The sequence below is a fragment of the Neurospora crassa genome, linkage group VI (genome assembly GCF_000182925.2).
Source record: "Neurospora crassa OR74A linkage group VI, whole genome shotgun sequence".
Lineage (NCBI taxonomy): Eukaryota > Fungi > Ascomycota > Sordariomycetes > Sordariales > Sordariaceae > Neurospora > Neurospora crassa.
Window position 1 is genome coordinate 218,196 of NC_026506.1, and position 23,511 is coordinate 241,706.

Consider the following 23,511-nt stretch of genomic DNA (forward strand, 5'->3'; position numbering starts at 1 on the left):
CTTAAATAGGATGGTAGTAGTGTAGTAGATGAATAAATGCAGGTAGTATTTGGAGGGTTACGTTTTGATAGGAACCAGTCGTTGGTGTATACCAGACATTGGGATATGATAATGGAAGGTGGTGTGATCGAGGATTTAGATGAGAATCTGCATGTGCGCACCGATTAGATTTCGAGGTTGAGACATGTGTTTAATTGCCGTGGCCGGAGGCAATGAATGACTGGAAGAAACAGAGCAAGCAAGTTGTAGAGTCGAGGCCAATGTTGGGGGAGACGCAAACGATTGAGGAAGCCAAGAGGATCAATACCATGTGATAGAAATGAGTTTTTCCACTCCCATTGCCACCTATTAATCTATATTACTAGACTGCCACAACAGTATTTGACCAAGTCTCATGCCGTACTAGTGTGATTAAATACGTCCTGTGACTCTGAGTGCTGGTAACTGAACATGGTATACAAACCAAAAGGGTATCGTATCGTGTATCAAAACCGATCAGCAAAAGAAGAAAACAAAACAAAAAGAACATAACTGTAAGTGCATGCCATCGTGAATGCCCTGTCGTCATAACCATTAGGAAAACCATCAAATCATAACCCATGAGCCACTTCAGGCCTTTTACATCTCATCCTCAAAGAACTTGATAAGTGTCCTCACACCCGAGACACCCAGACCCATGAAGGGGTAGCAGATGTACACCAAGTCGTTCGTCGCGCCAAACTTCTCGCGGAACTCGGACTTGTTGACCAACTTCAGTTGCTGGCAAATAGTCTTGTAGGTATGGCTCAACATCTTGGCTCTCATTCCGTTGAGATGGCCGCCAGTGACCATCTCCGGCAAGGCGCCCGCGCCGAACGTCACGTTCCGGACACCGGCCTTGGCCAGCATCTGGATCGCCGCCGAGATCAGGGCCTCGATGGTTCCGTTGGGAGAACCGGGGAAGTCCAAGGCGAACTTGATCTGATACCCGTTTGCGGGAGAAAGACGGGCGAGCACGCACATGGCGACAATCTCGCCGTTCTTGTCCTCGGCCCAAAGGTAGCGACGGTGCTCCATGTCGACCCACGGGCGGACTTCGGTGATGTGCACCTGCTTCTTGCCCTTGCGGTTGTCCTTCCAGTCCTGGATGCGCTTGTCGCACTTTTCGCGGATGTGTTCGGGCACGGGCTCACCGATGGGCACCTCGTGGATGGACACACCAGCTTCTTCGGCTTGACGCTCCTTCTTGGCCACCTTCTTGGCCGAGTCGACAGACACGCGCTCTTCGGCGACGCAAGAGAGCGAACGCCACCCGAGCTTGGAGCCGAGAATCTCCTCGACTTCGGAACCCACCAAGAGCCAGAGAGGACGGAGGTCCTTGGTGTGGCGCATATCTTGCAGGAAGGCGCGGATGACGAGCTGGTATTGGCGAGGGTCGCAGAGCGGGTTACCCATGACAAGGGCGTAACCGTTGTCCTCGGCGTAACCAATGGCAGCACCCGTCTGCTCATGGCGCCAGACATGGTACCGCTCGTCGAGCCAGGACGTGTTGGTGGCATCACCGTAGTTGACAATGAGTTTCTCGACGGGGGGCAGCTCAAGTCCAGTCGCGCCATGGTCGTAATCGTAGGCATACTTGATGGTGTCGGCTTCGGGGTGGGGAAGCTTGCCAACGAGTTCCTTGTGTTCGGGGAGGGACTTGGGGTCGCGAGGAATGAGAGAAGCGTTACGGATGTCGCCCAAGTTGAGGAGGAGGAACACGATACGCTCGAGGCCAATACCGCAGCCGGCATGGGGCAGGACACCATACTCAAAGCCTTGAAGGTATTCCTGCATGCCAAGAGGCTCGATACCGGCCTTCTTCATGCGCTCCTCCAAAAGGTGAGGCCTGTGGATACGCTGACCACCAGTGGTGATCTCCTGTCCACGAAGGAAGATGTCGAAGGAGTTGGTGAAGCGGTCATCCTCGGGATCAAGATGAGTGTAGAAAGGACGAACAGAGGACGGGAACTTGTCGATGATGTAGTAATCCGTCTTGTACTTTTCCTTGATGACCTGGCCCAACTGAATCTCGGCACGGGTGCTCAGATCCTCAGTCTCCAAAGCGGGTCTGCCGTGGTCGTCGGTCCAGCCGGAATCGTTGAGGAGCTTGATGGCATCCTTGAAGGGAATGATGGGGGTCTCTGGTAGCCAGACCAGATCCTCATGAGGAAAGCGGGTCTTGATGATCTCGATCTCCTTGCGGTACTTGCCGTAGATACCCTTGAAGATCTCCTTCATCAAGCCGTCGATAATGTGCATGGCCTCGTGGTAGTCCTGCTCGATGGCCATCTCCAGATCCATACCGGTGTACTCGGTCAAGTGACGATGGGTGTTGCTGTCCTCGGCACGGAAGACGGGGCCAATTTCGAAGACACGGCCAAAGTCGGCCGAAATGCTCATCTGCTTGGCCAACTGGGGGCTTTGGGCGAGGAAGGCAGTCCTGCCAAAGTAGTTCACCTTGAAGACCTCAGCACCCGACTCGGTCGCAGCGGGTTGCAACTTGGGAGTGTGGATCTCCATGAAGCCCTTGTCTTCGAGATATCGACGGAAGATGCTGCAAATACCGGCATTGATGCGGAAGATGGACTGAGCGGTAGGTGTACGGAGGAAGGCAATGCGGTTAGAGACACGGACTCTGGTCGAGGCCAGGGACTCGAGCTGATTTGTCTCGCTGTCCACCTCGACATGGTCAATCGAGTGGACGTCGACAGGGAGATGCTCGTCAATAGGGACGACGAGGTGCATGGTGTCGATCAAAACCTCTACATTGTGGATTGTGCACCCCTTGATCTCCTCAGGAGGTTGCTGTAGCTTTCCCTCGACGTGTACAAAACTCTCGGCCGTGATGTGCTCGGCCCAGCGAACAAAGTTCTCCGAGACGACGCCATCTCTGACGGACAGGACGCCCTGGACCGTCTCGATCTGGTCGCGGAAGACGACGAAGGCGAGTTTGGAGCTAAGTGCGCGGACGTGGTGGACGCGGGCTCGGAAGCTAACGGTCTTGCCAATGTTCTGGTAGTCGTTAACGAGGACTTGAAGGGACTTTGCGGGAGCGAGGGCTTCCTCTTCTTGTGTTCCGTATCGTCGAGCGATTTCGGGGCCGTCGGCTTCGTGCCACCTCTTCTCTTCCTCGCTGCGTTTTTGAATCATTAATTTCTTTTCTTCCTCGAGTTGGTATTCCTTTGCGCGCTTCTCCTGAATCTTCTGGATGTTCTTCTTTGCGCGCTCGTCGTCGAGCTGGTCGATGTCGCCGATCTTGGGTTTGCTCATGTGGTTCTTGGCCGAGGAATGGCCGATAATGCGGTTGAGAGCCAGCAATGGCTTCTTGAGCTTGCCTGGTGACATGATGGCTGTGGATTTGGGGTTAGGGGGTATCTTGTTGGGTATCTGTTTTTCTTTGTGTTTATCAACTTGTGTGATGTTGGTTGCGGGGGACAATAGACGACTTGTGAAGCTTGTGGACTGTGTGGCAGCCCCAAGACAAAAGGCCGTGTGTGCAATTCGCAGATGGTGATGGATCAGAGAGAAGATGAGAGCGACAGCAAGGGCAAGTGGTTATAAGGGAGAAAACAATTAGTAGGCAACAGAGGGTGACCAGAAACAAAAAAGAAAACAGGCGATGACGAATGTTCGGGAATTTGCTGGGGAACCTTGATTACACCCCGGTCACTGTGTCGGTTGCCGGGCTTTGCTTGGTCAGAGGCGGCTTGTGATTCAGGGCAGGGGGGGGGGGGGGGGGGGGGCAACAGCAGCCACTAGACTAAGAACAGCCAGACTTCGGACGCCGGCGGAATGGCAATGGGACGAGATGGACCCCCCATGCTTGATTTTCAATATTTGGGATGTTGTGCCTGGAAAGGGAATCCTCCAAGTTTGATACTAATCACGGTATGTGGGTGTAATTCCTGGCCTGGGCATTCCGAGTTTCCGATGCTATCTCGAATCGTGATCATCACCCAAGGACGGTTCGGGCATGGCTGTTGAACTGAAGTCCATCATCCGCTCCTCCCTCCATCTTTGCCATCCGCGAGGATATAGCAACCTAATGGCACTTTGATGCTGGAGGAAACACACTCAATACCTAATCCAATGCGCTGATCCCGTCAATCAATCACTGCCAGCTGAATATGACGGAGAGTCTAGACTGGTGCTGTCATTCCAATGTTTCATACACTGCAACCGTCATTTGTTACAAAACAAGTGCCCTCTTCCTGGAGCCATGTCGGGCATGAATGCACTTGCTCCCTTCCGTCAGCGAATGTCAGCTTGTCGTTGGTGACTGCCCGCTGTCACAAATTGAAGAGTAAAAGGGCCGGAAATCGATCGATGGTCCAGGCCACCACCACCCAGCGTGGAAAGAGCAAACAACGTCATGGGTCGTATGACGTCACCGTTTTTGCAGCGCCAAGAATTCGTCAGCGGCCAATGTCGGTGGAAAGAGGATAACATCTGAATTTAAACATGAAACGAGACAAAACATTCCACGATTCAGGGGAGCTGAAAGTCTAAGCGCGAATGTCTCACTGTCAAGGGATAATATCATTCATTCTTAACGATTGTGTCCTTTTTGGGGTGTTCAAGTCGATGAAGGTCGTTCTTTCCCTTCACATCGGTCGATCTTCTGTGGAGTTCTTTTCCTTCTCATTGCTTTCGCGGCAGGCAGACTTCAGTTCGGCAATCTTATTCGATAAGCCCGTATCAGTCGGGTATTTACGCAACCTACTAAGCCAAGAACGTGCCTGGCCTAGCCTTGGCCTGGGGAACAATGAACCAATCACAAGTTAGGCCACTCGATGCCGATGACATCAATTCCCCTCCCCTCCCCTCCCCTCCCCTTCCTCTCTACCTCAGGGCAGCTCCTTGTCCCTTTTTTGGTCCCCTGAAGCCTAAAGTACAATGGCGCACAGCCGTGATAGTCCCAGTCCGTGTCCTGTTCCTGTTAGGTCCTGTTCCTGGACTGCGTTGAATGGAGCACAACCATGACGGATTTTTGTTGTGGCACTCATGGAGGTAATTCGACACACGAGAATCGAAAAACATTACATACATAAATCGCTGAATTATCGTTTTGTCCACATCCCACCTTTGGTGCGACCTGTCCCACACTCCCATTGACACGACATAACTACCAAACCACCTTACTCCGATACCCATTACATACCTCTACTGTAACTCTTTGCTGACTCTTTGGTCGCAATCTCCTTGTTTACTCTCTGTAGTTTGCCCCCTAATAGATCGAATCGTCAACACCATGACAGGCAAAATTCCCACCGTCGAAGGGATCCCCGTCCTGCCGTTAACCCACAAAGACGATGGAAGCTGGGTGAGACCCGAAACCGCCAACGATGCCATCAACCCGGCCCCATCCAGATGGTATCTCAAGGCACAGGCTTCTGCCCTGCGATCCGGTCTATACCTCGGCATGACCCTCCATTACATGGCTAGCCCTCGACCACCAAACCCCAATTTCACGCTTACGATCCCCTCGCTTCTATCCAAACACAAGGGTACTTTTACCCTCCAATTCTACACTCCAAAGGGCTACGAAGATGCCGCCAAACACGGCAAGCGATATCCCGCAGTCGTCAACTTCCACGGCGGTGGCTTCACAATCGGCAACGGTACCGACGATGCCCGCTTCGCTCGCTACGTCCTCGAAACCTGCGACGCCGTCTTTGTCTCGGTCGACTATCGCCTTGCGCCCGAGTACCCGTTCCCGACCGCCGTCGATGACGCTGCCGATGCGCTCTTCTACCTTATTCGCCAATCCGCCGACCTACACATTGACCCCATGAAGCTCGCGACATCCGGTTTCTCAGCCGGCGGCAACATCGCCATTACTGCCACGCTGCGCTTCAACGAGCACTTGAAGGAATTGGCCGACCCCGATAACAAGGCTCCGCCAGTCCCCGAACACAAGATTCGCGCCATCGCGACTTGGTACCCCGTCACCGACTACAGCATATCGCGCGCCGAGAAGCGCGCCACCTGCGTCAAGCCCGAGAGCACGCTGCCTCCTGCCATGACGAACCTGTTCGACGGGTCTTACCTCTACCCTGGTGATATTAAGATGGCGCATCCCTGGCTATCGCCCGCCCGAGCCAGCGATGACGAATTGAGGGAAGCCATACCGCAAAACGTGCTCGTGTACACGTGCGAGTGGGACATGTTGCAGAAGGAGGGAGAGGCCTTCGCTAAGCGGTTGGCGGCCGAGCCTCTTAATAAGACGGTCCATCACAGGATGATTCCCGGCGTTGCCCATGGTTGGGACAAGAGTCCAGATCCGTTGAAGCCGGCGATACATACGCAGGAGGTGTATACAGACTGTTGCCGGAAGTTGTTGGCGATCTTTAATGCAGTCGATTGACTCATGCCCCGGAGGAGTTACTGGCAAGCTTGTTTGGAAAGGGAAAAGCTGGTCGTTGACTGAAGGTTGCAAATGAGGAACACACGAGTTCGATTGAACATACCTTAATGCAAGTAACTTCTCCTCGATTTGATGGTTACTTCTATCATCCAATATGACAAGTGATAATGGCATCGAACTTGCGCAGACCACAACCTCTCGATGTATGTACTTCTCCATAGGCTGCCTGAAAACCATCAGAACCAAAAGGAAGCTGACATTGACGATAGGCAGACACCGATCGTTCTTGGCATCATGCGTTGGAGTGCGAAAAGCGTAACAGGAACGGCGACTCGACGCAGTATTGCTTACCAATTCGGCGTTAGGGACCATCACGACAGGCAGATTACCAAACTCGGCGACTCGTACTACGCTAGCTCCGTGAAGTACAAAACACCGAACATACAAATTGAACATCTCCAAGATGTACATAAGCCTATCTTAATTTCCTCAGACATTCATACACCATCCATACATCACAGCCATCCCAATCGTCCATCTATTACCTATCAAACCATCTACAGCATCCCATTTATTACCCCATCTCAAACACAGTTCATCATGGCCCTCATCCGCGTCGCCCTCATCGGCCTCAGTTCATCTTCTCCCTCCTGGCTCTCCCTCGCCCACCTCTCCTACCTCTTGTCCGCCAGAGGCCAACAGAAATTCCAGATTGTCGCTCTCCAAAACTCCTCTCTCTCCGCCGCCGAGGCAGCCATCAAGAAATACAACTTTGATCCCACCGTCGTCAAAGCCTACGGCAGTCCTGAGGACTTGGCTAAGGATGAGAATATAGACCTGGTGGTCTCGGGCACGCGAGTTGACGTCCACTATGGAAATTTGAAAGGGGTGTTGGAGGGGTGGAAGACTGCTGGGAACTCTTCCGGAAAGGGGCTGTACAGCGAGTGGCCGCTGGCAAGCAATTTGCAGCAGGTTGAAGAGTTGGTTGCCCTAGCTAAGGAGACGGGCATAAAGACGGTGGTGGGAACGCAGGGGTGGGCTAGTCCTGTAGTTAAGAAGATAGGGGAGGTGTTGAGAAGTGGAAGGGTAGGGAAGGTGTTGAGCTCGGAGATGAGACTGAGTGGTGTTACGGCGGAGAGGGAGGCGATGCAAGAGAAGACAGAGTATTTCACTAGGAGGGAGATGGGTGGGAATTTTTGGAGTATTGGGGGTGGGCATTGTGAGTCTCTTTTTCTTTTTCTTTTTCCCTTTTTACCAGAATTGTTGAACAGAGATAGGAAGGAGACTAACAGCAAGCAGTAATCGATCTCTTGCAAAGTGCCCTCGGGGAACTAACCAACGTCAAATCCCACTTCCACATCCAACGCCCCCTCGTGCCCCTCAAGGACAGCACAACAGGCATTATCACCCGCACCGTCACCTCCAACACGCCCGACCTGCTCTATGTCGTCGGCTCCCTTCCTGCTTCCGACACTGTCCAGCAGAACGCATCACTACACCTCCGCATGCGCCGCGGCCCGCCCTTCCCCGGCGAACCAGCCTTCGTGTGGACTCTCACGGGAGAAAAGGGTGAGATCAGAGTGACCAGCAAGGAATCGGTGGCCATCATTTTGGGCGCGGGGGATGCGAAGATTGAAGTGCATGATTACCAGACAGATAAAGTGGAGGAGGTGGAGTGGAAGTGGGAAGAGTGGCAGGAGAAGTTGCCAGCGCCGGCGAGGAATGTGGGGAGTATTTATGAGGGGGTTTGGGAGGCTTGGAACGAGGAGATGTCTAAGGAGGCGGGAAGGAAGAGATACAATGATTGGGAAGTTGCTGGACGGAGGCATGAGTTGCTTGAGAGGTTGTTGGTTGATAATGGGTTTTGAGGGGTGATGAAGTCGAAGATGAACTAGAGTCCCAACGGGAGTTTGGATGATGTGATGGCGTTCTTTGTAGCGACCATCTCATGTTGCTTTGTTCGAAAGATTGACTCCTTTCCACCCGGTTTTGCTTCGGAGATGGTGTCGTAGGGGTAGTGCTTACAACTATCAGAGTCAAAGTCAGTTCTCCCACAAGTACCCGTGATCATGTTTCCATAGTCTTGACGCCTTCTTCATCAACTTGCTATACCAGTAGTCGGCTTGTTGGAGGTTGAAGGGTATGCTCTGGGGGTCCGAAGCCCGATCAGCTTCACTTGTCATATCCACATCACCTCACATCATGCCATCACTCGAGGTATCACCGTCTGCGGGCATCGCAAACAAAACGCAGAACTGACCCTCCCCAAGATTTCCAACTATTGCCTACACCCCAGAAATTCATCAAATACCACACTCGATCAAGTCGCTCAACTAGTGTTTGCGTTTACCCAGCATCCTCATCCTCCCCTTTCCTAGGAGCCTAGGTACCGTGGGGTGGGTGGATACTGTGGTTGAACTGCTTCACGTAAGCAGCCAATAGCAGCTTTCATCTATTGCCATCCGGTCGTGCACGAGCCACAAAGGGAAAACGCACAGACACACCCAGAAAGGCTGCCAGCGCGAAGGCACGTGACCTCAGATTGTGATTAGGGAATCGTTCTCGCTTGAATCTCCACCATCACATCATCCCCAGGCCACCAGGTCAATCCTATCGCATCAATTGCGTCGAGACCATCAATCGCTCTCGGAGATGGCGGACTCTAGGCCCCATTCACCACTATCATCTACTCAATCCTTTGACCTGCGCGACGACGGAGCACCAGAACCACCACCACCGGCTCAATTGCTCGACCACGACGAGTATCGCAATGACAACATCCGCGACAACGAACATGATGCATCAACTCAACTGCCTTCGTCCCTAGTGTGAGTTGTCCGTTAGTACACCAATTATTTGGCTTCAAACGTGCACCGCCTCCCGCCCCCTTCTTCCATGTCCCGTCTTCCGTCTCCCTCTAGCGACAGACAAGCTAATCATCGCCATGTACTTGTTGCAGCACTGCCTGATCGTCATAGTTAAGCGGGTCGATTATGACTGGCAGACGGTTTTCTTTATCACAACGATACACACACACACTATTCATGTGCTCTCTGCTCTCTTCCCTCCCATCCTTACCCACACTCCGGCTTCCTGTCTTTCCATCTCCTCCTCTCTTCTCCCAACTCCCCTTCCATCCGTCACCTCCTCTCCTTCCCGTCACCGCTCAGTGAGCAGCCACCCTTCCCCCCGGCGATACCATGTGCTCAAAGTACGCCTTCCATACCGGTCAGGGGCCGTTATAAAATGCCAACTCCTACCCATCAGGTACGCCTGTTGGAAGGACTGGGGCACTTGGTTGGTGTGGAAGTAGTTCTGGGAGATATATCGTCTCGCTAGGGCAGCTGTAGGAAGATGCCCGGGCTAGCGCTCGGCACTCCCAAATACACAGCTACTCCGTTTCTTGCTGGCGACAGGCTTGAAGTTTGTGACCGCACCGGTCAGGGGTCGTTATAAAATGCCAACTCCTACCCATCAGGTACGCCTGGCGAAAGGACTGGGGCCCTTGGTTTGTGTGGGAGCAATTCTGAGAGCGGTATTGCTATGCAAGGACGGTGTGATAATCACCAGAGCTAGTAGGCTCAGTCATACAGGTACTACGTTTCTCGCGGACGATGAACCCGAAGCACATAATCACATCGGTCAGGGGCCGTTATAAAATGCCAATTCCTACCCAGCAGGTACGCCTGGTGGAAGGACTGGGGCCCTTGGTCTGTGCGGGGATGTTGCTGAGAAAGTATGCGACCATATCGGTCAGGGGTCGTTATAAAATGCCAACTCTTACCCACCAGGTACGCCTGGTGGAAGGACTGGGACCCTTGGTTTGTATGGGAGCATCACTGATAGATAAGTATACTGATAAGTTTGTAGTTCAAACGAGCGTTGTGAGGATCATGGAGAAAACCTCGATACCGAGTTGATCGAAAGTCCTGGGAGACATGACAACGGAGACGCATCGACCGCCTCTGGCTCGAACGATGATCAAAGTCACTGCAAGATCGATTTACGCAATCGTAGCGGGATGGTGATTTGGGAGGATGCCAATCATGAGGAGCAGCAAACATCAGACTTGCGCATCGACCTATCCGTGGATACTGCAAAGCGAGAAGCTGTTTTTGCCCTCCATGGCTTCTTCTATTCCAAAAGCGGCGGTCACAAAGCCTATCTCTCGCTACTTGTTTATCCGGAAAAAGTCGAGTCTATTGAATTCGAACGCGCCCGTTTTGTGCCCGAATCTATCATGAACAACATTCCCGATGACAGCACTGTTTCTCTGCGTTTCACTATGACACAACCGCCAAACATGATGGTACCCAAGGATCGGCGTGTTGAGCCGAAGCCGCGGTACCAAGCTGTTCTTGATACTATCGCATCTTTGGGATCGGTTAATCGATTCACCATTAACCTAAGTGACCTTTCACCGGATATTCAACAAGAACTGGCTTTGCTGCCCTCCGTCTTCTCGTCTGTCCGTCCATTCGGCCGGCTACAGGCGGACGAGAAGTGGGCGCCCCCAGGCTCATTGTATCAGTACACATTTGCTCAGGTCATTGACTTGACCAGTGCTGCCCCTGTCTCTACCGCCGATTCTATCAAGGAGTCGGAGGAGTTGGGAAATCCAGTTGAGGAAGGAGCCGCCGTACCCCCGCCATACTCACCAGGGGACTCCCAGCGTTCGGTACAAAGCCTTGGTCCCTCAAGTAGGAAGCGAAGGGCCAGTGAACCCTTGCTTGCTCACACCACGGAAAAGCACGGCGATTCAGACTCCATACTGGGATACGGAACACCAGGAAAAGAGCCTCAACCACCGTACACTAGGAGTGGCAGTCTCGCAAGTCCTGCACATTTCTCAACCCCATCTGGTACGTTCTGTCTATCCACTAATTGATATCCTGCCCCTTCTAACATGTTCCGTTGTAGACCGCAAACGTCAACGTACCGATGCACTCCTATCCCCTGTAACCAATGCCGATATCGTTTCAGCATTGCGCCAAGTTCTCACGTACAACACCTCCCTCTCAAACCGTATTTCACAGCTCGAAACCCGCCTCGATCACTGTTCCTCTCGACTCGACTCGTTAATAACCGAGTTTGTCGCCACCACCGATCGCACCCGGACTCCCTGCCGTTATGACACTGAAGAAGCAGAGCACGTTTTCAGTCAGATTGACCAGCGTATCGAAGACGGCATTTACGACATACGCCACGAGCTCGAAGACACGATCAAGGTTGAGGCGGAGGAGCGGGTCACTGAAGAAGTGAGGCTGCAACATGAGGAACTTCGTAACAAAGTGGAAGGGGACTGGACCGAAGACGTGAGGCGAGGGATTGCTGAGCAAATTGCCTCGGAGGTAGAGGAGAAGACGACGCGCGAGGTGCTGAAGGGGATTGCGGACGTTTTGATGGGTGCTTATCAGGCCAGTCAGGACGGGATATCCAGCTTGTTCCCAGGCAACAACAGATTCGGTGCGACTGCAGCTCTACCTGGCGAAGTGGCCCTCCGTGCGGCGGTGGAGGATATCCAGAGCAAGTACAAGAATGAATTGACTGGAGAGGAAATGGTTGGGGTGTTGGATCTCCTCGAGGAAAACCCGCTAAGTGCGGTCAAGTACAATGCGTGTGGTGAGGAGACGAGAAGGGTGTATGTGATGAAGTGGAAGGCGGACGTCTCAGGACGGGGTATATTCAAATCGACATGGTATAAGCGATAATGGTAGCGATGGATGTTGGCAATATTGGCAGGCAGAGGGAGTTCTTGCGCGCGCGCAAACGATGACGGATTATGACGGCGATGATTTATTTCAGGGTATATACTCGCATTCACAATTAACGAGCGACCTTGTACCCCCGTTCCTCATAGTTACTAAACATGTGAGACCCAGACGCTCAGTAATGTTACTTTGAACACATTTCAAATGGGAGTTGTCCTATTTAGTTTCGATAGCCTTGCGCTGCGAATATCCAAAGAATGGGAGGCAAGAGAAGGAAGAAGGTTTGACGAGGAAAACGTACATGTAATAGGAAATAATAATTAAAAAAAATTATAAGAAAAGAGAAGAAGAAGAAGAAGAAAAAGAAATCGACGATCCGCACCAGGGTCGAACCGGTAACTTCCCTCGTACTGAAAGAAGGTCCAAAGATACGACTAGCAGGCGGTTAGGCTGTGTTGCCCATTACACCAACGGACCATCTGGTAGGAAGGGCGGGAGTTACCGATTTATGTATGTACGTACTTGGTCCCGGCTCAAGGTTCAAGCAAGCAAGCATGGGGATTCTGAGGCTGTGGGTTGGATACCCGAGTTGGGATGATGATCGTCTTGTCCTGACCAGGCTCTAGGTATGGTGGGTTGCCGGAGCTGTGTAGTATAGGTAGTTGGTCTCCAAACCGAAACTTGAACGATTACTAGCGGTTCAAATTGTTGTACCCTTACTTCTTGGGCGGGTGCCCTATGGTACTCCCTAATATGAGACAGCCAAACGCCCTAGGGTCGGTGTGTTGTACCTGTGGATGGAAAGAGAGGCGATTTTCCTGGTGACATGATCTACCTCGAGCTCGGACTGTCTATGGTTTGATTCCTTTTTGTAATTACTCTCGGTAGACAACCGTATACGGCTTGGTTCTTCGGCTTTAATTTTGAGAGGGTAGTGGAGAGGATGGAGGATGGTTGAGTTCAGTTGGCGTTTAATACTTCACTAATGAATGGGTGAAGTCTCTATTCAAGGAACACATCTGATGGAAGGGTTGTAAAAGTCCACGCCAAGATACGAGGCTCTCGCTAACCGCTAAAAAGCCCACTAAAATACACGGCGCTCCACAGCGCACTTCAGCGCCGGGTACCTCTACTACTTCCAGGCGCCCACATAGGTGCTCACCTGACCCCGCGTGAGCTGACCGCGTCGGGCATCGAAGCTCACGCCGCGGTAAACGCGAGTCTCGGCTGCCAACTTCCACTTCCATTGCACGACATCACACTGAATTCGCCAGGAAAGCTCACCACCTCCGGCCTCGACATCCCCCCTGCGATGAGCACACACGCAAAGGACGGCTAGGATCTAGATTTGTCGAGGCGAGCACTGCCGTTGCGCAACTCGCATTCCACTCAACATGCCATGACCGACTCCGGGGCCCAGGGTCAGCCACCTCCCGAGCTCTATCCCCAGTACTGCTTCCACCTGTCGCCCACCATCAACAAGTGGTGTCACCTACGAGCGGCCGATATTGTCGCCCTGTCGAGCCATCCGGGGTTTCAAGGTAACTCCGACCCTATCCCCCGTCATGTGTTCCTTCGAAACCATGTCTGACAAACGAATCGTGTCCAGGCCAAGACCTCTACTTCCACCTCAACCACCCCATCAAATGGGTTCGTATTTGCGGTATCGTCGTCGCTATCGACGTCTACGGCGACTCTTCTTCACGAAGCAGGGGGCAGATACAAGTAATCACCATCGATGACAGTAGCGGGCATACCATCGAATGCGTTATCCCGCTTCCTCCACCTGCTGCTCCCTCCGTTCCTTCTTTAGGCAAACAGGAACGACAACAACAACAACAACCACCCCAATGCTTACCCCTCATCGATTCCCAAATCGACATTGGCCACATCCTGGATATTAAAGGCTCCTTGCGCACCTTCCGCGAGCAGCGACAAGTCAAAGTCGAGAAAATCGTCCATCTGAAAACCACAGAGCAGGAAGTAGCCTTTTGGGAGAGAGTGGTGCAGTTGCGAAAAGAGATCTTGGATAAGCCATGGAAGCTGGAGGATAAAGTGGTGAGGAGGTTAAGAAGGGAGGCGATGGGGGTGGATGAGCGAGATACGAAGAGGGAGAGGGAGAAGGAGGAAGCGAGGAGGGAGAGAAAGAGGAGGAGGAGGTTGGAGGAGGAGAGGAGGAGATTGGAAAAAGAGAGGACGGTAGAGGGGCAGAAAAGGGTTGCCTTCACTTCTGACTCTGTGGGAGCAGCAAAGACGCAGGCACTACAAGTGGTGGTTCCAACGAGGGCCAGGAAGAACGTCACGGGTTTGGAAAAAAAGGTCGTGTCGAGGCCGCCGATACCAACGAGACCCAAGGAGCCTACGGGTTTGGAAAGGAAGACCAAGTCGGTCAGTACTAGTGACAGGGTGGTTCCTGTAACTGGCAAGTACACGGCTCTTGGGCTGTGACAGAACTATTGGAAGGAAGGAAGGTTGGATATATGCTTTCAGAAATCACTGCCAGGAGCATTTTATCCGCGAGTGGCACCATAACATGGGCAAGGTCCAATGCAGTCCATAAGTATTCCTTGTTGACTCTTCTGTTTTCCCCGCTCAATCATCCAATCTGTTTCACTTCCATCACCAGACTTAGTGGCACGCAGTCTTCCACCCAACATCACATTTGATAAATCGTCTATCGTCAACGCACTACTCCCATTCTTCCGAATACATTATCCCTAGTCCCCACCCGAGCAGCGTCGTCGCGTACCAAGCCTGCTTGCCTCACTGCCTGTCCTACCCGACTCCGAGAATCCACGATGTCCGGCAATCAACAAGGCCAGTGGCCACCATTCGTCGGCTACCAAATACCCAACATGTCTGGCAATCAACAAGGCGACTTACCGCAATTCGAAGTCAATCAAGGGCCCATGATATCTGGTGCTCAGCCAGGCGAAGAACCCAAGTTTGGCGAAGATGAGACGCCTACCGGTAACATGTATGAGAGTTAGCAAGGCCAGTTACCGCAATTCGACCCTAACGAAATTCCTAGCCTGTATGAACACTCGCAAGCGGATTTACAGCAGTTCGACGTCAACCAGATGCCTACCGGTAGCATGCATAGAAGTCAGCAAAGCGAGTTACCGCAATTCGACCCTAACGAATTGCCTGGCCTGTTTGAAAATCAGCATGGAGAGTTACAGCACTTCGACGTCAACCAAGCGCCCATGTTGTTTGGCGATCAACAAGGCGTGCTACTAGAGCATTTTGACGACGTCAACCAGATGCCTACCGGTAGCATGTATGAAAGTCAGCAAGGCGAGTTACCGCAATTCGACGCCAACGAAATGCCTGGCATTTATGAAAATCTACAGCAGTTCAACGCCAACCAGATGCCCATGTTGTTTGACGATCAACAAGGCGTGCTACTAGAGCATTTTGACGCCAACCAGATGCCTTCCGGTAGCATGTATGGAAGTCAGCAAGGCGAGTCATCTCTTTCCCCTTCCAACCCGGTGCCCATGATGTTTGACAATCAACAAGGCGAGTCGTCGCTGTCCCCTGCCAACCAGGTGCCCACGATGTCTAGCAATCAGCAAGGCGAGTTACAGCAGTTCAACGCCACTCAAATGCCCACGATGTCTAGCAATCAGCAAGGCGAGTTACAGCAGTTCAACGCCACTCAAATGCCCACAATGTCTAGCAATCAGCAAGGCGAGTTACAGCAGTTCAACGCCACTCAAATGCCCATAATGTCTAGCAACCAGCAAGGCGAGTTGTCGCTTTCCCCTGCCAACCAGGTGCCCACGATGTCCAGCAATCAGCAAGGCGAGTTGCCACAGGTCAACGCCAATCAAAGGTCCATGATGTTTGGCAGTCAACAAGGCGAGTCGTCGCTTTCCCCTGCCAACCAAGCACCCCTCGGAGCTACCTCTGCTCAAGGCGGTCAAGGAGCAAAACAGTCAGCGACCATCGAATGCGTGATGGCTACCTTGACACGCCTGGCGGCAATTTGCGAAGGTATAGAGACCACCTTGCCCATGGACGTCTATCGTCAGCTGCAAAGAGATTACAATGCCTTGGTTTCCACAGTGCAGGCGAAAATAGACCTCTCGCGAGAACCTGCGCCTCAACCGATACTGGAAGCTTCTATACGCCTAGAATCAAGGGTAAGCCAATGCAGCTGTGTACCTTCCATTTCGCTCTGGACTGAGATAGCCTTTTAGTTATTCCAGCTCATGCATCACACACCTGTCGACGATGTCGCCAGCCCGGTTCTTGGGCGACTAGCCGCCCCGCCGTGTCAGCTAGAGAGCATGAACTCGGTAGCCATGGCACAAACAGTCGCAACGCTGAACCAGGCCTTTCCATGGCCATGTCGTAGTTGCGCGAGTACAGGCATTGCATGCCAGAGGTCCTTCATTGACGAACAATGCGCCTTCTGTGAAAGCTCCAACCGAGAGTGTAAAACCAACTATCCCATGAACACCGGTCCACCACCAGTCAGTGGCGGTCTCGCGGGTCCGGCTGCGAACACGCGAAGACTTGTGGACAACCTCTTCCAAGAACATCGCAAGGGGGTTCTCGATGTTGTCCACTTGAGGGTGAGGGACGCCGAGAGACTATGGTACGTGCAAAATCAACTATCCTCACTTCGTCCGACGCTGGAGGGGTATGATGATATTGCTCTTTGGAATGATTGGATAAGGGGAATGAAAGAAGTAAGTGGTTCCAATCGTCTTGTTCCTGAAAGATTCAGGCCTACAGGTTGCGTTTTCCATTAGGGGCAGCTGTTTACTTGAATATCGCTTCCTTCCAGACATGGCTCCATTGCAGCATGGAGATGGGCCTCGTTCAAAACCCGCCGGGATGGATGGCGGCAAGCAGAGGGTGGGCTGTGCGCGAATGTGTCCAAGGACGACTTAGTCGGATGAAGTTAATGGCTCGAGACACCCCCAGAGCCTTTTCATTCAGAATGGGTGCATTCGGACTATTTCGACACGAAATCGCACGCAACCTGTTTCAGTTGGACACGTACTGGTTGGCAGGAGATTTTCCAGAGCAGCGTCTAGAAACCAGGAATACGGTACTTGATCCATTGCCCCAAATTGAGTCTCTTTCATCCTCTCTTGCTAATTCTTTCTTCGCACTTCAGCTAGTGGATTTACTGTCCTTCTGTAACATCACCGCCGGGTACATATGCTCAGCACAGTCTTATCTCGCGTTAGCCCACCGAGAGTTCCTGCGCGCCAATCGTTACATGGTCGATCAAGGGTTTGTCGAGATCTAGAAGGCACTGGAACCTTTTTATGAGCAGAACGTATACATTGACATTGTCATGCATCTGTGTCGGTTTGCCGGTCCAGAGAAACCATATCATGAACAGCAGCAATTCAACATGAAGCACAAAGCGCTCACGAGTCTCGGTCATTTCGCGTCCCAGTTGATGACGAAGCAGTTAGAGCAAAGGGAGAAGCTGGAGAATTTTTGTGAGACCTTGGTGGCTTCGAAGACGGGAGATTTTGGCGTGACAACGATGACGCGGGACGCGAAGGCAAAAGTGATCAATGAGAGGTGGGGTGAGTTGAAGAAGCGGTTGGATGTGTACCCTGTGAAGGTTCGTCGGTTTCCCTTTTCCCTGGTGTTTCTCTTCTAAGTTTCTGTTTGGTGCAGCAATGTAGTTTTGAGTGCTAACAGACCGTCTTGGGTGTTTTAAGTGGATGAAAAGGAATGAGTGGCTGTGGGATACGATTAGAGCTTTGGGTATCATGGATTTGATTCCTCCTCCTTCTTCTGGATGGGAATTACATGAGTTGGAGTTTTGAATAGCGTCATGAGCTTGATTTGGGGAATAACGTCATTGTGTACGAGTTAAACCTGTAGCTTTGCATAAGAAGAAGAACAGCGTGTGAATATTGATACATGACGGTGCCCTTCATCTCTTCTTCCTGACGATGATGGACTGCGGTATTGATATGGGCGATCAAGGGTGATAAGCAAAGAGACACTCATCGGGTTCACATCTTCTCGGATGACGGAAAAGCAAAGTCTATTCGGTTATGAAAACTTCAAGTTGTTCTTGTATGATCCAGGAAGACCGAATTCAAAGTTGATCTTCGAATAATTTGACAGACATCTCGTCCAGTGTACCAGGATTGGAATGCACTTGGTGTCAGTGCAAGGAACTCAGCAGTCTCAGCAGTCTAGCAGGCTGTTAGTGCCTCACTCGGTATTTGGTGTCAAATATGCTATACTCTTAACAGCACACAGCCAAAATTTGGTTACCTTGGTGCAGGCATCCATCGCCATGCCGTGCTGGCTAGATAAGATAAGAGCTTCTTATTTGGTCAACTAGACTACCCCGCGACCACGATTTTGTTTCTTTCCTTCACCAACGAAGCATCTTCATCATCATCATCACTTCTTCACACGGACAGCGTCTGACATGTCGGTCCTGTTTCTTCTTCTTTCGAATTTTGCTGTTTCACGCACCCCAGCGATATTCACGTCCGGAACGCATGGGAGGGGATGACTGTACTTGAGTATGCGGCGTCCCAGCACCGAGAGCTTTGATGATCTGAGGGAAGGGAGAAGGAACCCAAACGAGTCGTGGCGGACGAGCTGTGCCTACCTTACTTGGACGGAAGGTACCTGGCTTGGGGTCCATGTTAAAATGAGCTCGAAGCAAGCGTTTTGGACTCCATGAGAAAGGTCGAGTGCGGCAGAGAGTAATGTCCCAGCTCTCCAGCCCTCCAGCTTGATGTCCAAGTTTGGAGGTTTGGAGGTTCTCGAAGCTTAGCTACCTATCTCCTTGCTTGTCACTGCATTAGACCTCGAGATCATTACCGACACGCACATACGTTCTCCTTTTCCCATGTATATCTCTTCTTGCTCTTGTTTCCCTTGCTTTCCTTTTATTTTGTTTGTACTGTTACACAGATCGGATCCCCTTCAGAGATCACAATACCATCCGCCGGTCCAAGAGCGCATCGACACTCGAACCTACTACATACCTAATTACACCTAATAACCCTGCTCGACCCGGAGCCTGAGCGCACGATATTTTGCCCACTTTTTGTTTCGAAACATCGCTTTTGTTTCCCTCTCTTTCTAGGTTGGGTTGAAACTCGAAACAAACCGCCACCGCACGTTCGTAACCTCTTTTCCACAGTGGGTTATCGAAGCCTTCTAGAAGTTTTGACCGGAGCGCCACCCTCAACAAGCATTGGGACCTGACTGTCGCGTGGCGATTGAAATTCTGGACTGCGAAAAGGCTAGGCGATACTTGACAAAGCTTACTAGGTGAGTGAACGGAGTGAACATTCCTGGAGTGGTGAGTTGGAAATTGCGGGTCGGGGTAGGTCTGCACCAAGTTGGTTGAGACAAGACAAGACAAGACAAGGAAATACATTCCAACGTCATGCACGGTCCGGTGCATGTTTACATGAGGAACCGGGAAAAGCTTGATATATTTGCGACTTTAGTATTCTTGGAAGGCGAAGCACGCACATCCCCGAATACCGACAGGAACCGCCCACGGTGAAGGCAAAGCATTAAGGCGAACATGGAGAACATCTTGACTGACTCGAACCCCCGGATTGAATACACACCTACATAAACAACATGATGTCCTTCCTGCAGAGATTCCATGCCCCCCTTTTGCTCTTACATCCCTTGTTTCCTTTTTGATCTTATCACTCGTTGATGAACGATATCCAATATGATTGGATTCATCAACACCGAGAGACGACGGCACAGCACGCCGGTAGCATGGATCTTGTTGCTGTGGCTAACAACATTGCTACAGATCCAACAAGCAGCTTGCTTGGCGATAATACCAGAGTCAATACGTGCCAGCAGACGATATTACTATCCTTTTGCACCAAATTGGCGAGGATCGTTGAACCAGGAAGAGACGACTCCAGAAAGTTCGGGTGCAGACGCGGACGCAAGTACCAACGTCCAAGCGGTGACGACATCAGACGGCCCTGTCAATCTGACATCCCGCAACCCTGACGAGCTGTACAAGACCTCACAAAGGACTATTCGCGAAATCAGCTCCAAAATGGCCGTCACCACACCCACGGTGGCCCCATCGCCTTCCTATTCTTGCCCGTCGTGCAAGGGCACCGGGAGCAAGCCTTCTCCCGTCCACTCCTCTTCTTCATCTCCGTTCCCCTCCAAGGGATACAGCCAACAATCACCACCAAAAAACAAAAGAAACAACAATAATTCCACCTCGAAGCGTTCCGACGGCGACCTCTTCTCGACCCCCATCAGCCCCGAACTCTCCATCCCCAAATCCATCCCCTCGCAACCAAACCACCCCGCCCCTCGCAAGGGCATCAAGCAGTCTCAAGAGGGCGGCGGTACCGCAATCCCAACCAACAAATTCCACGCCAACTTCTTCCTCGGCTCGCAATCCTCCACCGTCTGGACGCACCCATACTCGCTGCAGTGGGCCAAGGGGCAAGGAAGCTCCGGCGCCTGGGGTCTGGCTGTTTCCCATGCGGATGCGAGCCAGCGCGTCTTTGGCGAGCAAGATCCTAATGGGAGCGGAGCGGCTCGGTGGTTCGGGAGTCCCGTGGGAAGAGCGGACGTGGTTCTCTCTGAACAGGGCCTGGAAAAGGGGAATGCGACGGGCGGTGTAGAGCTCATGACGCAGGATGTCAAGGAGCAAAGCATCCGTGTGCAGCTGGTTACGGGAGGAGACGTGAAGTTGGAGGCGCCCGTGGTGCAGGGGATGGGAATGGTGACTGCGTTGTATAAGCAGGGTACTCCGGTGATCAAGTCCGGGGTTGGTTGGAAGATGGTGACGCAGGCGATGGGCGTGGTGAAGACGGGTGTGGTCAAGTATCGGCTGGTGATGGAGGATGGCGCCACTTGGTTGCTCTATGCGACGGGCGGTGATGTGGGTGCCATCAAGAGGGGAGAGCCGGGAGGATTGGAGTTGGAGGTGCAAGGAAATAACGTGGCTGTTGCGAAGGGCAGTTTCACGGGTATGGTGCAGGTTGCAAAGTTGCCGGGTGGTGCCAATGGGACCGAGGGAGTAGCTGATGCCGAGAAGTTGTACGATGCTGCTTGCGGCACGTATGCCACTGGTGTTGAGCTCTCCGGGTCCGTGGATGGGCAAGCGGGTCGGTATACCTTCAACTTCCAAAAGGAAGGACTTTCCACCAACTCTAGCCTCGTCATGTTCGCTTTGCCTCACCATCAGGCATCCTTCAGCGCCGACACGGCTTCCAAGGTGGTCTCCTCTGTCAAGCTCGACACCACCACCAAGGGGGTTGCCGTTGCTGTGGTTGGTGACCAATGGACAATGGAAGAGGACGTCAGCAAGCCCATGAGCATGGGGTTCGTCCCTTGGACGCCCGAGACAGGCTCTGTCAAGACCATTAGCGACTCGGCAAAGGAGTACATCAAGACTGTCGCTCAAAAGGAACTGCTGGGCACGTCGCAGGGCCAAGACATACTCAACCAGACGGACCAGCCGAGTATGTACTTTGGTGGCAAGGCATTGGCCAAGTTTGCGGCGATCTTGGTGGCTGTCAATGATGTGCTGGGTGAGACGGACATGGCGAAGAAGGGATTGGAACAGTTGAAGGTTGCGTTTGCAAGGTATTCGGAAAATCAGCAGCAGTATCCGTTGGTTTATGATCGTGAGTTTCCCCTTTTCCTTCCATTTTCTTCGTTCCCTTCGAATAACCGGCTAACAAAGACGAACAGAATCCTGGGGCGGCATCGTCTCCTCGGCCTCGTACACCACCGGCGACGCGGGCGTCGACTTCGGCAACACCTACTACAACGACCACCACTTTCACTACGGCTACTTCATCTACACGGGCGCCGTTCTCGCCCACCTGGACCCCTCCTGGGCTTCAACGGCATCCAACCTCGCCTACGTCAACTCCCTCGTCCGCGACGTCGCCAACCCTTCCTCCTCTCTCGATCCTCACTTCCCCTCCTTCCGCACCTTCGACTGGTACCACGGCCACTCGTGGGCCCACGGCCTTTTCGAATCCAGCGACGGCAAAGACCAGGAATCCTCCTCGGAAGACTCCATGCACGTCTACGCTCTGCTCATGTGGGCCCAAGCCACCAACAACCAAGCGCTCTACCAGCGCTCTGCCCTGCAACTCTCTCTCCTCTCACGGTCGCTGAACTCTTATTACCTCTACTCCTCTTCTAACCCTTCCTCACAGATTCAGCCAAAGGAGTTTGTCGGCAACAAAGTAGCAGGGATCCTGTTCGAGAACAAAATCGACCATGTCACCTTCTTTGGCAACAAGCAGGAGTATATCCAGGGTATTCACATGTTGCCCTTGATGCCGCATACTTTGTTTGTGCGCAACAGGGAGTTTGTCAAGGAAGAGTGGGAGGCGTTCTTTGCTGGTGGGGCGGCTGAAAAGGCGGAAGGAGGGTGGAAGGGGGTTTTGTATGGGAATTATGCGACGATTGATCCCAGGGGAGCTTGGGAGGTGTTTACGGGCGGAAGTCAGCTTGTTGGTTCTCCTGGGAGTGGGAATGGGAATGGGAATGGGACTACCGTTACGGGAACGGGAACGGGAACAGGAACGGGAATGGTTGAGTCGATGACGAGTACCGCGAGTACCGCCAGTACGACGACGACGCCGGGGTCGACTACTCCTACGTCAACCTCTGTGCCTACTACTCCTAGTGCCATGTCATCGAAGATGGTGAGGAGGACGATCAGGAGGGCGTTGGAAAAAGGCAAGGGGAAGATGAATATGCCTCTTGCTCGCGCTGCCCTGCCAAAGGCGAAGAAGGATGGATTCGGCCCCGAGAACATTGATGGTGGCGCGAGTTTAACTTGGTATTTGACTTGGTGTGCTAGTAAGTTATCACTTCTTTCCCCCTTGTGGTTGTAATGTAACGGGATGATGCTAACGTTGGAAATAGCTCTTGGTGGACTATGAACCGCGAGCAGGCGCACATCCTCTCCGTTTGACTATACTTTCCTTCTTGTTCTCTCTTTTACCAACCCCTTTTTTGCCTTTCATTTGCATTGCAACGGAGTTTCGGGATTACATTACTTGGCGTTATGGGGAATGATGGAATGAAAGAAGGATATCATTGACGAGATGGATGACCTATAGAAGTCAATGAACGCCTTGGTTCAAAGTGTAGAGGTACATGAGAGAACCAGAAACTAGACTTAGACGGACCGGATTGTGGATTTGGAGTTGGATCTGGATAGATACCCCGTATGCTATGGCGCTCTGGAGCAAAAGGAAGTTTGGTTTCGTTGAGCATTCTTAGATGTTAGACAATAAACTGCATCGGTACAGAGTTATCAGTTACAAGCTTATTACACGACTTCATCACACATCTACTAACATTAACTCCTCTTTTTCCAGTCCTTCCTGTGATGTGAGTCTCTATGTCGGTGGTGTCCATCTCCGCCGTTTTTTG

At 52.2% G+C, this 23,511-nt stretch overlaps 7 protein-coding genes across 11 annotated transcripts; 6 read left to right on the forward strand and 1 right to left on the reverse strand.

Moving 5' to 3' along the window:
* Positions 1-155: 155 nt before the first annotated feature.
* NCU07082 (aspartyl-tRNA synthetase) lies at positions 156-3,637 on the reverse strand. The gene has a single exon (XM_955254.3). The coding sequence runs from the start codon at positions 3,364-3,366 to the stop codon at positions 619-621; it is 2,748 nt and encodes a 915-aa protein (XP_960347.1). The 5' UTR covers positions 3,367-3,637; the 3' UTR covers positions 156-618.
* Positions 3,638-5,000: 1,363 nt separating this feature from the next.
* Positions 5,001-6,919, forward strand: NCU07081 (lipase). Its single transcript, XM_955253.2, has 2 exons — positions 5,001-6,591; positions 6,658-6,919. Exon 1 carries the CDS (start codon positions 5,273-5,275, stop codon positions 6,386-6,388), a length of 1,116 nt encoding a protein of 371 aa, XP_960346.1. The 5' UTR covers positions 5,001-5,272; the 3' UTR covers positions 6,389-6,591; positions 6,658-6,919.
* An 11-nt stretch (positions 6,920-6,930) lies between these two features.
* NCU07080 (hypothetical protein) lies at positions 6,931-8,433 on the forward strand. Its single transcript, XM_955252.2, has 2 exons — positions 6,931-7,607; positions 7,688-8,433. Exons 1-2 carry the CDS (start codon positions 6,989-6,991, stop codon positions 8,254-8,256), a joined length of 1,188 nt encoding a protein of 395 aa, XP_960345.1. The 5' UTR covers positions 6,931-6,988; the 3' UTR covers positions 8,257-8,433.
* Positions 8,434-8,980: 547 nt separating this feature from the next.
* On the forward strand, positions 8,981-12,291 carry NCU07079. 4 transcript variants are annotated; one of them, XM_011396699.1, is made up of 4 exons: positions 8,981-9,216; positions 9,348-9,655; positions 9,867-11,250; positions 11,309-12,291. In XM_011396699.1, exons 3-4 carry the CDS (start codon positions 10,410-10,412, stop codon positions 12,097-12,099), a joined length of 1,632 nt encoding a protein of 543 aa, XP_011395001.1. In that variant the 5' UTR covers positions 8,981-9,216; positions 9,348-9,655; positions 9,867-10,409; the 3' UTR covers positions 12,100-12,291. The 4 variants fall into 4 exon arrangements, with proteins under 4 accessions (XP_011395001.1, XP_011394999.1, XP_011395000.1 ...); XM_011396697.1 differs by lacking the exon at positions 9,348-9,655 and having other exon boundaries at positions 8,992-9,216; positions 10,259-11,250; XM_011396698.1 differs by having other exon boundaries at positions 8,994-9,227; positions 9,348-11,250.
* Positions 12,292-13,346: 1,055 nt separating this feature from the next.
* NCU07078 (hypothetical protein) lies at positions 13,347-14,817 on the forward strand. Its single transcript, XM_955250.2, has 2 exons — positions 13,347-13,640; positions 13,709-14,817. Exons 1-2 carry the CDS (start codon positions 13,499-13,501, stop codon positions 14,545-14,547), a joined length of 981 nt encoding a protein of 326 aa, XP_960343.1. The 5' UTR covers positions 13,347-13,498; the 3' UTR covers positions 14,548-14,817.
* Positions 14,818-14,865: 48 nt separating this feature from the next.
* NCU07077 lies at positions 14,866-18,015 on the forward strand. Of its 2 annotated transcripts, XM_011396696.1 has the most exons (9): positions 14,866-15,076; positions 15,131-15,327; positions 15,499-15,564; positions 15,850-16,247; positions 16,314-16,705; positions 16,787-16,799; positions 16,898-17,164; positions 17,234-17,695; positions 17,796-18,015. In XM_011396696.1, the coding sequence occupies exons 1-8, from the start codon at positions 14,898-14,900 to the stop codon at positions 17,366-17,368; spliced, it is 1,647 nt and encodes a 548-aa protein (XP_011394998.1). In that variant the 5' UTR covers positions 14,866-14,897; the 3' UTR covers positions 17,369-17,695; positions 17,796-18,015. The 2 variants fall into 2 exon arrangements, with proteins under 2 accessions (XP_011394998.1, XP_011394997.1); XM_011396695.1 differs by having other exon boundaries at positions 15,131-16,247; positions 16,305-16,705.
* A 2,128-nt stretch (positions 18,016-20,143) lies between these two features.
* Positions 20,144-23,015, forward strand: gh81-1 (glycosylhydrolase 81-1; the record flags this gene model as incomplete). The annotated part of the gene is made up of 3 exons (XM_955248.1): positions 20,144-21,737; positions 21,805-22,932; positions 22,999-23,015. 3 exons carry the CDS (start codon positions 20,144-20,146, stop codon positions 23,013-23,015), a joined length of 2,739 nt encoding a protein of 912 aa, XP_960341.1.
* Between the last annotated feature and the right edge of the window lie 496 nt (positions 23,016-23,511).